The sequence below is a fragment of the Rosa rugosa genome, chromosome 7, assembly GCF_958449725.1.
Source record: "Rosa rugosa chromosome 7, drRosRugo1.1, whole genome shotgun sequence".
NCBI lineage: Eukaryota > Viridiplantae > Streptophyta > Magnoliopsida > Rosales > Rosaceae > Rosa > Rosa rugosa.
Genome location: NC_084826.1, coordinates 5,159,784 through 5,175,550, shown reverse-complemented (window position 1 = coordinate 5,175,550; position 15,767 = coordinate 5,159,784). Strand labels below are relative to the sequence as shown.

The 15,767-nt window shown below is 40.6% G+C and overlaps 1 protein-coding gene and 1 long non-coding RNA gene across 2 annotated transcripts; one reads left to right on the top strand and one right to left on the bottom strand.

Moving 5' to 3' along the window:
• Positions 1 to 1,967: 1,967 nt before the first annotated feature.
• Positions 1,968 to 2,932, top strand: LOC133720350 (uncharacterized). Its single transcript, XR_009851816.1, has 3 exons — positions 1,968 to 2,162; positions 2,292 to 2,523; positions 2,633 to 2,932. It is a non-coding gene; the product is annotated as an uncharacterized LOC133720350 (long non-coding RNA).
• Positions 2,933 to 5,502: 2,570 nt separating this feature from the next.
• Positions 5,503 to 6,835, bottom strand: LOC133723684 (putative F-box protein At1g70960). The gene has a single exon (XM_062150561.1). The coding sequence runs from the start codon at positions 6,828 to 6,830 to the stop codon at positions 5,592 to 5,594; it is 1,239 nt and encodes a 412-aa protein (XP_062006545.1). The 5' UTR covers positions 6,831 to 6,835; the 3' UTR covers positions 5,503 to 5,591.
• Positions 6,836 to 15,767: the final 8,932 nt, after the last annotated feature.

The window sequence follows — 15,767 nt, the reverse complement described above, 5'->3', positions numbered from 1 at the left end:
TTGTTCTTCACAGAGAGAAAGATTGAAAGGATTGATTTTGAATCAAAGATTTAGGAATGGCTTCGAGAGTCGTTGATCAACAACAAGCCAGAGGTGTTGCTTTCTGATTCTAATTGGGGGTTTTGTTGTTCTTGATGATTGTTCATCTGATTTGTGATACGAAATGTTCATAACTGGGTGATTTTGATGAAAAGGCTTAATCTTTAGACTTTGTGTTTGTGTAATTGCATAACCCATGTTGAGAAATAGTAGATTCTGATGGTTCTTGGTGGCTTTTTGGTTTAAATTTTGCAAGAAATTTTCTGATTTGGTTCTGGGTGTGGATAGTTCTCCCCCAATATGATTAATTGGCCTAGGCTCTAGGCGGTTTCAATTTTTTTTTTTGCTAGACATAAACTCGAAAACAAAACCTAAACCCATTTGATCCCCAAAACTGGAAAATTAGACCGCGCCTCTGCTCGTATTCGCTCTCCCCACCAAGCCACCGCACCTCTGCTCCACGCCTCCACCGGAGCTCCCCCCGAGCCACGGCAGCTCCACGCCTCCACTGCGCCTCTGTTCCACCACTGGGTTTCATCGGCTCTGCCTCAAACTCCCTCCCCCCTCATCCGTTGGGTACTGAATCTATTTTGGAATTGGGGTTGAACTATTGGACAGTTTGAGCTTTGAAGAGAAGAATTTGTGGGTTTTTCTATATCAGATACTGTTGAGATTGATTTTGTTTTGTGTTTTCCTAAATTACTAATATCAGTAATATGCTATCGTTGAGTTGATTGTTGAATAATGAATATGGAAATTTTGGAGGTCAGATTGTTCTGTTCCCTTAGTTCAATATTATTGAAGGATTCATTTGGACTTTGTGTATGCTTGTGTGTCTCTGAGTTATGAGTTAAACCTTTGTTTATCAATAAGATAATGAATTAATGATGTATATCTTGATAAGTAGATGTCAATATTTGTCTGCTAGCAATGGTCAAGATCATATACTATCAGATTTGATTTCTACTTGGTTTTGAAGTAACTCTAATGTTTAAGAAATCATTCTTTCATGCTGTATTTTAAAAGGCTGGAGATGGTTCTTCCCCTAATGGCAGAATCACACTTAGATTTCCTTTTCTTTTAGCCTAGAGAAAGTAATAGGATGTTGTAACAAAAACTGAGTTGGCAACTTGGCATATTGAGTTTTCTGTCTTGAAGCATTTTTCTTACTACATATTGTTAAAGTCGAGCAGTAGATAAGAGGATGGAAGTCAAAGTTCATATCCTAATATGAGGAAGAATCGGTTTAAGGAAATGAAGGGAATATCTCAAATTGTATCTGTTATAGGTTTCTTAATTCTTATTTTGTTTTACAGTCTATATATCATCTCATCCCACTTTCTTTCTATATTTCAAAATTTGGAGTCAGTTCTACTCACAATGGATAACTAGACTTGTATTTTCCTTTTCTTTTTGCCTAGAGATAGTAAACTGAAGTTAGGATATGGAAACTAAAGAGCTTTTGAGGATAAAGAACAATGGAGCTAGCATTCTGCATTGAGAATGGTTAACAGTTATATTTGCCCAAGTTTCAATAGGAAGATTTTGTCATTTAATCATTAAAAAAAAAAAACTCATTGCACTTCGTAATGGTCAAGTACTAGTTTAGTTAATGGAAGTGTCAAATTTCGCATCCTAAAATGGATGTTGAAAACCCAAGAAGTGAGTAGATTTTCTAGGAGGAAAGCAAAAGTGAGTTTATCTGAAATGGGCTGATGTGTTGTTGATTCTCTTACTTATTTCTTCTGGTCTATTTAACAGCTTATTGCTTTGAATATTATGGTTAGATACGCAATTAGGAGTATTTTAATACATTTACCTCTGAGTTTATAGAGTCAAAGTGATACAGAGTCCAACTATTGATGCATACCTCACTCTTTATGTTTAACTTAATAAGACAAACGTTTTGCTTCATATGCAGCATTTGCTTTGAGTTGTCAGATTTCATTGGAATTAGACTGTTGTATCTGTATTGTGATCGATTCTACAAATGGGTTTGTTATATAGGTGTTCTTTGTGGACTGATTGTTACTTTCTTACTAATGTTCTATAGTGATTGCAGGAACTTCCGGGCACAATTACTAGCTAATGCACAGGCTGCAGCAGCTAATGAGAACAACAAGGTTTGTTTTGATACCTTCCTTGCTAATCATGTGTCTGATTCTGGGTTCTTTTATCACATTTATTCCTTGTTTGCTTTGCTTTATTCATGTATCTGATTTTGGGTTCTGCCTATTTTGTTTGATGTACAGAAGCAAGTTTATGTTAACGTGAATGAACTTGTGGTGGTTAAAAGGGATGAGGCACCCAAGCCAGTGCAAAAGAAAGTAGTTAATATCATGTTGAAGCCCAAGGAGATAATCGAAATCAGTCCGGACACAAGAAGGCTTGATTGAAAAGGCTAAGCATGAGAAGAAGAAAGAAGGAGCTTCAAAGAAGAAAGCAGCACCAACTCTCACTTCAGTCCTTACTGCTAGAAGCAAGGTAACATTTTGACCCTTTTTCATTCTTTGGCTGATTGGACTAGATGACTTTTGGTGGCGGTTTTTACTTAGTGGTTGTTTGTTCTTATTTATCTATTGGTGATATCCAGGCTGCTTGTGGTTTGACTAATAAACCAAAGGAAGTGATTGTTGATATTGATGCCAAAGATGCTGGTAATGACTTGGCTGCTGTTGAATGTAGTGCAAAGATGGCCTTGCTTATGGAATGGTATACAATGACTCTGTTACTTATTCGCAAGCCTTTTGTTTTGTATATGGAGAAGTTTAGGCCATATGTCCCCTTCTCCCTACTCTTTGTACTCTTTTGATCAAAAATAGTATTAATGAGAATTTTCTTTTGGTTACCACTTGTATTCTCATTGTGATAATTTTCTAGTGAAGAAACTGATTTATGCACATAAGAAGCAAATCACTTTTAAACTAGAAATTGAAGTGAAAAGAACGAAAACTCAACAACTTGATATAACAAATTGATGTCATAAATGACCAAGAACATCAGTTCTATCTATAGAACATACGTCTAATATTGATATATAAATCAATTTCTTTGGTAAAACGATGTCACAATAGGAAATGAAATCAATTTTTTATAAACCAACAGATGTCTGGAGTCATTTTATACATCGGGATCTTATAAAAAACTGATGTCTAGAGTTATTTTTAACATTGGCTAAAAACCGATGTCTTTTTCTCATGATCTTTAACATCACCCATTAAAGATATCGGTAGATTTTTTTTTTAACATCAGTTCCTGGACGATGTCTGAGGCCAAAATTTTAGTAGTGACCGCAGATGGAACTGCAATCCTTAAAGGAAATGTTGATGGCGAAAGCGCCACTCACTACACGGAAACCCTAAATGATGTTTTGGTTGGTTTCGTTGATGCTAGGTACCTCTCTGACCCACATAAAGGTCGTTCCCAAACTGGTTATGTATTTACCATTGGGAACACGGCGATATCTTGGAGATCAACCAAGCAAACCCTTGTGGCTACCTCCTCAAACCACTCAGAGATCATTGCTCTACATGAGGTGGTTCGTGAGTGTGTATGGTTAAGAGCTGTCATTACACATATTCAAGGGACTAGTGGTTTGAGTTCTACCACTGAAGAGCCTACTTGCATTTATGAAGATAATGCAGCTTGCATCAAACAGATGAAGCTAGGATATATCAATGGTGATAATACAAAACACATATCGCCAAAGATTTTCTACAATCAGCAACAACATGCCCTCCTCAAGATTCAAGTGAATCAAGTAAGTCTAAGGAGAATGTGGCATATTTGTTCACCAAATCATTGCCTAAGGCCATATTTGAGAAACATGTGAAAAACATAGGAATGCGAAGACTTTCCAAGCTCCCTTGATTAATGTAAGGATCAGGGGGAGGTGTAGACGTCAGGGGGAGTCTAACACACACATGTCATCCTCAAATGTAAAAGGTGTGTTGTGCTCTTTTCCTTCGACCAAGGTGTATTTTTTTTCCCACAGGGTTTTTATTGTTACTTGGCAAGGTTTTTAGTGAGGCAACAACTCATGCACCATTTCGTCTTTGACTTGGCACAAGGGGGAGTGTTAAAGGAAAAGCACATTATGTGCCTTCGTCAAAGTGACTAACGAAGAGAGAATCAAGGAATTAGCGATTACCATCAATCAACAAGGATTACGGATCAATCAGGATTTAATGTCATCATTGTAATTGATATTTCCGTTGTAATTTTCCCACAGGGTTTTTATTGTTACTTGGCAAGGTTTTTAGTGAGGCAACAACTCAAGCACCATTTCGTCTTTGACTTGGCACAAGGGGGAGTGTTAAAGGAAAAACACATTATGTGCCTTCGTCAAACTGACTAACGAAGAGAGAATCAAGGAATTAGCGATTACCATCAATCAACAAGGATTACGGATCAATCAGGATTTAATGTCATCATTGTAATTGATATTTCCGTTGTAATTTTCCCACAGGGTTTTTATTGTTACTTGGCAAGGTTTTTAGTGAGGCAACAACTCATGCACCATTTCGTCTTTGACTTGGCACAAGGGGGAGTGTTAAAGGAAAAACACATTATGTGCCTTCGTCAAAGTGACTAACGAAGAGAGAATCAAGAAATTAGCGATTACCATCAATCAGCAATGATTACGGATCAATCAGGATTTAATGTCATCATTGTAATTGATATTTCCGTTGTAATTCTCTCCCTATATAAATGGACTATGAAATGAAATGAGTAGATCAATTCCAATTTCATTTTACTTTTACAAATTTCATATTTTTCTATGAAAGTATGAAGTAAAAAATTCATTGTCGGTGACATACAAATTTCATAGAAATTTTAGACAAAATTTTGGTGTGAATTTTTAAATATATATTAATTGTGTGTGTAGATATTTCAGAAATTGAGAATTTAGCGGAAATGTACGGAAAATTTCGGGAAACTCCTGACGAAAATGATACAGCATATGAATTTCGTTAGGATACCTCAATATTACGGAAATTTCGGCAGTTTCATAGAAATTTGAAACTTTGCAAATATGTCACTGCACCTGTCACTATCTCCTATGCGCACGCAATTTCGTACCCACGAAAACAAAGGGTAGGTATTAGAGGTCTTTTTTTTTTTTTTTTTTTGTAGTGCTGGACTTAATAGAGTGATAGACTAGTGAGAAACATAAATTACTACAGTTCCATAAATAACCAGAACAATACTGTTAACGCAAGCACTAGCTCCGAAAAAAGATTAATTCATCAATATTTATTATCAACTCAATCCTTTTTACTTATTAGTACATGTACTTAAATAGTTAAATATGAAGTTCCTGACATAAGACAAGTGAGGAACATACATGCATTACTAAAAACAACTGAAAAATAAGAACAAATGAAGCAACTTGAGATGGAATCGGCTACTAGTACTATTCTTGCTTTGGACAGACAATAAATCAGTATATCCTCAACCCAATGATCCTTGTTACTTATTAGTACATCTCCTTATCAAGTTCCTGGACACAAGACTAATGAGATACATACATTGCTACAGTTCTATACGTCTTATGCTTGTTGCCTCCCATGAATAACCGGAACTATACTGTTTATGCATACAATAGCTGCGGAAAAAGTTGGATGCGTACTTTCAATGGGAAGAAATTTAATCTCTTCAGTTCTGAAATTGAAGGAGAATATACGGTTGTCATTAGCCACCATAAGAATCTCGTCGCTCTTCCACATTTCCAAAGTCATTCGAGTCCCAACTATGACCTCTAGGGTTAATTGTTTTGTCCAAGAACCCTTGACAATATCATCCATTACCCATAATCCAAAAGCATCATCAGCATAACCAAAACGGTACTGACCAAAAAGAGCGACGGATTCATTCCACACAATAACGCGCATTTCTAAATAAGGAATCATCGGGTGGTATAAACTATATGGAAATAGTATGTCTTCAAATACTTGATCATTCATATCAAACACAATGATCAGCTGCCTCACCCATTCCTCATCCATACTATCATAAACAACCATGAATTCCTTTTGTTGCTCACTGCCGGTCCAATACCAAATTCCCTTAAAGTTCATTTGAAAATATTCAGGATACAAGTTGGTAGTTTCAGTTTCTAAATGATCGGCGTTGATCTCTGTCCACGAGTCGGTACTGAGGCTGTATACTTCAACCTGTGGAGGATAATTAAAATCACGCTCGCTAGTTCGGTCCTCATCATGAGTTGGAAAACTAAAAACTTTGTAATCTTTAGATCTGGGATCATAGCCAAATCCTATAGAATTTACGATCCCATTTGTAAGGAGTGGCTTGGGAAGAACCTTGAATTGCTTAATTGCTGGATTCCATAGCACAATCTCACCATGGACTAAACATATGATTCCATCACAATGCCCTGTAATATATACAGCTCCGAGAAGCTCAGGCTCATTGACATGGTTCTTCGGTACTCCACTCATAGAAAGTGGAAGATCGATGTCTTGGATAACCGAATGAGAGATATGCTCATGGTCATTATCGCCAACATCATCATTGGAAAAAGTAATCAATGAGATTACAGATTCCACATCTTTAGTGGCGATATCCCTGAAGACGTAACGCTTGCAAAAGATGCATGTGGACTGTTTGTTGTGCAAGGAATTAAAGAGGTGTTTGGATACGAAGCTGGGACTTTTGATCAATGTATACCATGACTTACGGACACACTTGAATCGCATCAGAGATTTAGGTGGCATCCTTGATAAGATTTGCAAGGCCATCTCTTCAGGAAATTTGGAGAACTCTGTCATTTCTGGTTTGATCCATTACACACACCATGATTAGTTTCCAGAATTAACCGGTTAACCTAATTTTAAACTACTCTTAATGGCAAAAGGCAAAAATTATGAGAAATCACACAGTTTTAGGAATTTTGTAATACGATATCAATTTCATCTACTCGTCGTGGAAATTATAGAGAGGGATTTCATATAATTAATTTGCATTACAAACGCGAGAGAAAGAGAGAGCTCAGGGAAGAACGAACCTGAAGTGGCGCAATGGAACGCACGGAGGGTAGCGAGAGATAGTTTCAGGGAGAACGTATCGTCAATCTGAGATCTGTTTTTCTTTTTGTTTTCTATATATATATATATATATATATATATATATTTCTTTTTTTGTTCTGGAAATAGCTTGGAGGTGCAGAACCCGTCTGAACTTTTACGGTTTTTTTAGAAAGAGAGTGTCCAACAGTTGTTAATTGTTCTCCGCATCTAATGCCTAGTACAGGGCGTCACAGTAAGAAATGATACTGCTCGACGATATTTTGATCTGGCCCATTGAATCTTCGCGCGGTCCTTTGAATTATGCTATCAACATGTTTATACTTCTAAATTGGGGAGAACAGGGCCATAGATCTGACGCTGAATATCTTCTCCAAGAGCTGAAATATCTTCTCTAAGAGAAGCTTTTACTCGATCAAGAGGTTATTGTGGCATAAACTTGACCATCCCAATGTAACCAAGTTTTTTTTTTTTTTTTTTCCGACAAAGTTTGATTGAGCCTTGTACTGAGTAGAGCAATATATTAACTCATATATTAATGTTGTTTAGATGTGCATACGTGCTGCCAGAATATCGGATTCAATTAAAATTTTATTTATCTAATTTTAAGGAGATTAGTCATTCTTCCCCCTAATAAGCTTTTATTGCCCCCAATAAAACTTTATTTTATTGGGGGGCAATCACAGTTTATTGAGGGACAATAAAAGTCTCTGGTGGCCTATTAGATATCCAACGACCTCTTTGAGGACCTCCAACGAGGTTTCTGGAGATGTCTGGAGGCCGGTCACCAGATTCTGGCGGTCGACCATCTGTGACAGGAACCCGGCAGCCGGTGACCGGAGTCTGGCGAAGTCTCACATGGCTTCTCTCTTTTCCATTTTTTCTCTCTATGTAATAAGGGGGTGAGGGCAAAATAGTCTCAAAAACAAAGGGAAAAAAAAAACTAAATTGGGTATTAATGAATAACTTATAAGAGTTATTATGGGTAAGTGGGAGAAAAAAATAAGTGAGTGGTGTAAAGGGGAAAAAAATCCTTAGAATTAGTGACGAAATCATATAAAATGTTAACCTGACAATTAAAATATGAAAACCCGGTCCAACCTGGACAATAAAAATGTGTACTCGGCAGTTGTAAGTAACCTACGTAGAACCTTGAGATACGATGACAGACAGATTAGAGCTCTAAATGATTGTAAGTTCGCAACCACTCACCCGGCCAAAATGCGTGGTTCCCGATATCTTGCCTGAGGTCACAACCTGCAACCCCGGATCCTTAGGTCAACCTAACCCTCAAACCAAACATTTAAAAGTGGTCATACTGGACCGAAAATGTTGCATAACTCTCAAAAGGAGACAACATGTGCCTCCTAAATTCTCAGACCACCGGTCGTCAGATCAAAACATTAAAATAGTCACACCGAACCTGAAAATGTTACCCAAATCTCAAACACTTTTCAAAACAATAGGAATATCATTTTTCACAATATATTGTTTCCCGAAAAGTCACATCATAAAACAATAAAATGAGCACACTCACAAATATTGTTCTATCACACAAATCACTTCATAAGGATATATATATTTCACGTACACACACACATGTATATACACACAAACACGTAGTCATTCACTTAGGAATGCTACTAATACCAACTATAGTTGCAGTTATATAAATAACTCTCAAAATGATAAAATAACTATGTTCGTAAATGAACATTGTGAGATTTACTCACCTCTGAATCCCACTTCGTCTTCTTACAGAATCAAGATAACACAATCACAACAATCCATCCAAAACAACTTCGTCAAGTACCAAATCACATCAAGGTCACATCTTTATATCACTTGAGGTACGAAAGCATCTAAGTTCGAAACACTCGAACTAAAGCTCGAGACTACGTCAATCAAGACGAAGCTTCATCCGAGACTGCCCAAAATCTCCGGAACACTTCAAGGGTCAAATCGCCCAAACAAAAGGACGATCCGACGGCCGGATCCTCATGGATAAAAAACCGAGATAATCAAAACCACTAAAAACCCTAACATGCTCAAACGATCGCCAAATGCTAGAAATCATATATCAAAACTCTCGTATTGATACAAGTAGATGATAATGGAGCAAGGATCTGCTCCAACAGAGGCTCCATGCGCCGCCACTCTGACCTCTATTCCAGGCTAATTCAACCGTCCATAATGTAGAGCACAACACAAGGATGAACTTTAATACCTGGAGCTTAGATCGTTTAATTTGGCTGGCATCGCCCGCGATAGCTCAGACCTTCAAATAGGGATTTCGATCACCACACCGTGAATCGAGCTTCAAGATTGGTTTGGTTGGAATCAGCAAGAGGAAAGATTCAAAACGTAGGTAACTTCAAGCCCTATCGTCTCGGGAATTGGCCTGACTTAAGTTGGACAGCTGTCGCCATTTGCCAGGCTTTGAGCGTCAGTGCTCGATCGGTGCAAATCGGTGCAATAGACACCTATAAGGAGGACAGTGAGGTGACAGGGGAGCTGATCTGTGGTGGTCATGTCGCCGGAGAACGCCGAAATCAGAGATAATACCGGGTTAGGTAAGTTGATTTTCTGAGATACTTAGGGCTTCGGTCGGGAGAGAAAAGGGGAGAAAACTTTCCGAAATTCGAAATTTTGGAAATTATGAACAATTTCTGGAAAAACCTCTATTTATAGGAAAATGTTCAAAAATAGAAATAACTTCCGCTAACCATAACATTCTCATACGATCTCCAATTTATGTGTGCCACATGTTTACGAACTCATATCAACGCTCTCTACGAATTTCGTCAAGGAAGTTTTCAGAGAAACTCAACCTGTAAAAAGTTAACCCTCGAGCTCCCTAAAACGACGCATTTCCGAGTAATTATTGGTCTGAAAATAATTCTACTCCACCCTTGGACCACGTAATCGTCCTAACGATCAACTTTATAATTTTTGAAAAATCATCAGAAATCAATAACAAAGTTATGAGGTATTACATTTTACCCTCTGACTTGATGCATAAACTCTCGCAAGCGTACGAATCATGTCAAGATAGGGAAGTATTAAGCCCAAAATTATCATACCACGGGGATTAGTGGCTAACCCACAATCCTTGGTATACTTACATGAGCATTTGCCAAGCATAATTAGCTATAATGAGGCACGCTCATGCTACCGCCAGCGGTACCAACAACCACCAACGGTGCGACCTACGGAAACACAGCCAAGTAGGCTATCACCTGATCCCCGACTCACCCCTAGATCGCTGCTGACGCGCTGCCACGCGCCGCGCCAAGAGCGCCTCGCTGAAACATCAGAAGCTGGGAACTGAACCATATCAGTCCCACATCGAAAACAAGGAAGAGATCAGTCTCTTCCCCACCTATAAAAGGTCCACTCCTCTCTCCTCATTAATTACGCATTTACTTCTTACATACTGTTATTCTATCAACACAAATACATTAACTAACTTAGGCATCAGAGAAGAGAAGACCGCCAACCGCGGTCTCCCTCTGACGCCCTTTGTATTTCATTTGACAGATAGTGGAAGCCACAAGAGCATTATAACTAGCGATCCGCCCACCGGACCAGCGTTAACCGAGATTTGGCTACCGCCTAATCTTAGACATTAACACTTGGGTAGTCGGAACTAAAGCATTTAGCATGCAAAACAAGAACAAAATAAACAAAAATTCTACTCTAAGGCACCAAACCTTAGTAATGCTCAGTTTTGATTTTCACCAAAGCCTAATCAAAACTAAGAGCCTAGTGGTGGATATGCACAAATGAGTGGAATAGTTTAATCTTTGGGGGTTGATTCTAACTTAACAAATAGTAATGAAATGTAAAGCAATAAAAATAAAAATGAAATGTAAACAATAAAAATGAGAATGTCGGGTGTTAGGGAGGTTCCTTCACCAAATCTCATGTGTCGGAAGCTAATCTAATGTAGATGCAAATCTCCTACTTTGCATCCAAGGCGGTTCAAGGCTCAAGGACTGAAATTCCCTTACATGGTATTCCTACTCCGGTTCAAGAGTCGTAAGAACTCACTTGACATGAATTAGAGCTGGTTCAAGGGTCTCTAATTCACATCAAGAGGCCTAGAGATCGAGGAATTAGACTACTAAGCGACCCGCCCACGCAATCACGCAACGGGTGTAAATCACCATTCTTATAACCCCCCGAATACGAAATTGAAGGTTTCTAGCTTAGGAATTAGAGGGGGTCAAGCTAACTCCGTCCTAGACATGCTCAAAATACACACCCTAGAGTTGATTAGGTTCCTAGACATGCATTTCAACCCAACAATAATTGATATAAACATCCATCATATAAGAATTGCATCATTACATTAAATTAAACATCTTTTACACAAAATTTGGGTTAGGGCACACAAGCCTAACCCCAACAAGGAAATTACTCACAACCCATAGTCATAGACATCAAAATTACAAAATTCAAATAGAAAAGAGTAGAGAAGTGTAGGAGAAAACAAGAATAGTCACAAATAGCTAAAAAACTAGCATGACTAATCTTGAATTACAACTCCCACAATTACCTAAATCTTGAATCTTATAGAGGAGAAGCTTTTGATGAATCCTTGAAGTTTTGAGTGAGTAATCATTCAATTCCCTAAATTAAAACTAAAACAAAATGAAAAATAGAGGAGGAAAGTAGGATGAGAGCAGCCCAAAGGCTGCCTCCTTTTAGTGGTGCGGCGGTGCTGTGTTATGTCTCTAAGGTTGGGAGAGTATTTGAATATATATATATATATATATATATATATATATATGGAGGGCTGGCGGTGAGAAGGACAATTATGGGTTGTAGGTCGTGAAGGAGGAGAGATGGAATGGGACAGGTGAATAGTAAGGTGAGGTGGCATCATTTGATTGGTCTGCTGAAGAAAGAAAGAAATGGTGGCTGATGATGATGGCAAGTGCACGTGCAATGGATGGCTGATAATTAAACTTTAGTTTAATTAAACCAAAGTTTAATTAAACAAAGCTTAACTGCAACTTCTTTCTACATCATTTTTTATTATTATTTTGTTTTTTCTTTCTTTCTTTCTTCATAATCTCCTTCCCATCAGGACATAATTGCACACACCATTTTTGGGTCATCGGGTTCCGCTTTCTTGTTGACGTTGACCAAAGTTGACCGTGTCGACAATTTTCGTCCTTTTGTCGAAAACTCCTATTTGCTCAAATTTCGCTATATTTTCTTTCGAAATCGACAACTCCGTATATTTCCTACAAAATAGATAAAAATAATTACATTATAATTGACTTGGGGATTCACTTACTTCTAGTGTTTTAGATACAATTACATGCATAGAAATGCGTGTAATCAGTATTTGACAGTAGTTAAGAAAGTGTCGGCGCCTCGGGACAAAGTGACGAAGGGCTTGAGATTGGAGAGGAGGATCAAAGCTCTGGACCTACTAACTTTTCGTGGATTCTTAGTGACGGTGTCGGAGTGGATGAGCCTTCTTCTACCATGTCGTGGAGGAAGACACACAAATTGAAAGATCGATTTTGTTTGCTCGGCGTCGTGAAGTTGTGGCCGCTAGAAAAGGGCGAGAAAACTACCAACTTAGCGGAAGGTTACGCCGCTATTCACGAGGCCATACTACATCATGGTGTGAAATTGCCACTACTTCCGTGTGTGCAATACCTGTTGTACGAGCTAAACATTGCGGTGGGTCAGGTTTCCATAAACATGTGGAAAATGTTACTGGTTATGATTGCCCTATGGAATTTGTCGAGGTATGAGTTTCCAACTGTGGCGGAAGTGTTGTTCTTCTACGAGTTGACTTACAATGAGAGGAAGAAGTGCGGAGGCACTGTGAGGTTAACTCGTTGGCTAGGCGCTAGCTCCTAGACTTCTGGAACACACTCCCGATTCTTCTACCACATGGCGGTCCTTCGTTTGTGTTGCTACAGAGGGTTGGGAGTATGACACGAGACCACAAGGGGCGAAAGTTCCATGATTCAGGGTTCCGTTGAGGTTTCAAGCGATAAAAGGTTGGTGCTTGGGAGAAGACTTTTGCCTGAGTGTTTCTTGCGTTTCTTGCTGTTAAGATTTTTGCCGTCATGCTTGACTACTATGTCTTCTTCTTCTGACTATTTTCTTGTGTTCCGCAGAGGGTGAAGAGAACATTCCTGCCATTGTTATTGTATCGCTATCGTGTATCCGTGATAGGGTTTCATGCGTCTTTTGGTGCATATGTTATGCCCTGGTGACACGTGTGACGCTGTCATTCGTTTTTTGTGTGCGGGGAGTCCGGTGTACTAGTGTCCGTAACATGTAATAATGGCGTAGTGGTAGGGAGTTGAGGCAACGGCGCATGACCTCTGTAACGCTCAGAGATGTCGGACACGTGGTGGAATCTGGCGTCGTCGTCCTTGCACGTCCAACGGTCCCTATACTCTCGAGGTTCCTATATATAGATAGAGGAGGGAGATGGGGGCGGTTACTGTTCCCTTGCTTTGACTGGAACCTGAAGGAGAGGTGAGTAAAGTTAGAGCCTTTAGTGCTTGGAAAGTTTGAATCTTTTGTTTGGTGGTTGAAATTCCGGGTTGTTGGCGTTGTTGTCTGTGTTTTCCAGTTGGAGGAGTGAACAGGTACGTTGTCCCTGACCTTTCTGGGTTTCTTTTTGATAGAATTTTGAGGTGGAGTGTGGGTTTGCTGAGAGTTTGGTGGTCGGGGTTGAGAGTTGCAGGTAGATTTCGGGTCGCCGTAGGTCCGGTTAGGCTTTAGGGAGGTTGAATTTTGGGTTTAGTCGGATTCTGTGTTGTGGTTCCGAACTGGTCTATTGGGTTTTGAAATTTTGTGGGGCGGGTCGGGGAAGGTGATAGGCAGGAGTCGATTGACTTATCTTAGGTATCGTTTGCAGTATGGCACGGGAGCATCACGGTCGCGGCAGGCGAGAGGGTTCTTCTCGTCGTCGTGGTGGCGAGGGCGCTCCTCGTGGAGGTGGCGAGGGTTCTTCCCGTAGAGGTGGTGAGGGCGCTTCTCGTGGAGGTGGCGAGGGCGCTTCTCGCCGGGTCCCGAGTAGGGTTGAGCGTCTCGCGGAGGTTGTGGTTCCCAAGGCGGTTGATGTCGAGGTATTGGAAGTTCCTCAGTCGCCAGGTGGGCGGTTGCAAATTGCTCCTGGGGACACGCCCATTGACCAACCGGGGCCGAGCATGACCGAGGAGCAGATTGCCAATATGAGGGCGACTTGGGGTATTCCGACAATGTATTATTGCGCCCCTTGAGAGGTAGCGAGCGCTTTAGCCCCCCCTCCCCCCCCGAGATGGGGTGGGCGTGCTTTTACTAGTATCAGCTTAAGTGCGGGTTGACATTTCCGATATCGAAGGAGATGCAGTATTTGCTGTCGTGTCTTAACATTTCCGTGGGACAGCTGTCGCCTAATGCTTTAAGGTAGCTGATGGGGGTTTTGCTGTTGTGAAAATTTAGCAGGCAGTAATGTCCCATCATCAATCAGCTGATGGGGGTTTTGCTGTTGTGGAAGTTTAGCAGGCAGCAATGTCCCAGCATCAATGAATTAAATTCCATGTTCAAGATGCAGTATTCAACAAAGTCTGGTGACAACGGGTGTGTGAATTTTATCGAGGACCTCCCGTCTAACATTTACGCTCAGTGGAGGAGTAAGCCTTGCCTTCTTGGGGGCCTTTGGCAGAACCTGGACATGGTGCATCGGGCTCCCACTCGTTTCCAGCCCATTTGTGAGTATCGTGATCGCGTTTTTGGTAAATTTTTCCATTGATGTGTGCTAACAGCGTGTTTTTGTATCGTAGTGAGGCAGGAGCTTAACCTGACCACGTTAGAGCAGAAGCGTGTTGCAAGGGTTTTGGGCGCGTTCCCAAAGGGGAATAGGGGTTTCTATCGCCTGTGTAGGCTTCTGATATATGAGAGGTTTGAGCTGGGGAGGCGTCCGGGTGATGGGTTTTTTTTCATCGTTTACAATATGCAATCGTTCATTCATTGTTGGTCTTGCTAATGTCGTTCGTTCGTTTTGTAGCGGATATGCCTAGTGAGGCCCCTAGCAAGAGCGATGCTCCATATGCTGAAGTCGACACTGATGCTATTATCAAGGAGCTGTTGCGAGAGGCGGAGACGGCGAGGCGATGCAACATCGATCTTCCCGATAAGAATGTTTATGTGACCGATCATCAGGTGAACATGCAGCTGCCCGATGAGGTGTATTTGAAGTTTCCCGATAGTGTGTTGGAGTACCTCAACAAGCGAGCCGAGGAACAGGCAGGTGCCGAGGGGCACGTGGCTCAGGGTCACCAAGGGTCGGGTGCCAAGGTGACGGTGCATTCTCGGGAGCGGGAAAATGAGGCGAGTCAGCGTTCCCGAGTACTTGCTGGGGAGTGCCAGTCCCCCGAGGTTCAGGAAGATGTAAGGCAGTCCCCCCAAGTTTCGGCAGGAAGGGTGGAACGTGGTGTCGTGAACGAGCAATCGGAGCCGGGGGTTGAAGTGGAGATCTCCGTCGAGGAGCTGTTCGAAGAAGCTGAACGGCGCTAGAGCGATACCAGTGCCAGGGCTTGCCTAGTGCAAGATGCTGTGTTGGAGCAGCTAGATGTTGTTTTTGGTGACGATACCGGTTGCTCAGGATCGCAGGAAGTTATTATAGTCGACAGCGGGGAGGCTGAGATTACTAGCCAG

Excerpts from the sequence above, each read along its gene's own strand:
- LOC133723684 (XM_062150561.1), bottom strand. The coding sequence starts at position 6,830 with ATGACAGAGTTCTCCAAATTTCCTGAAGAGATGGCCTTGCAAATCTTA.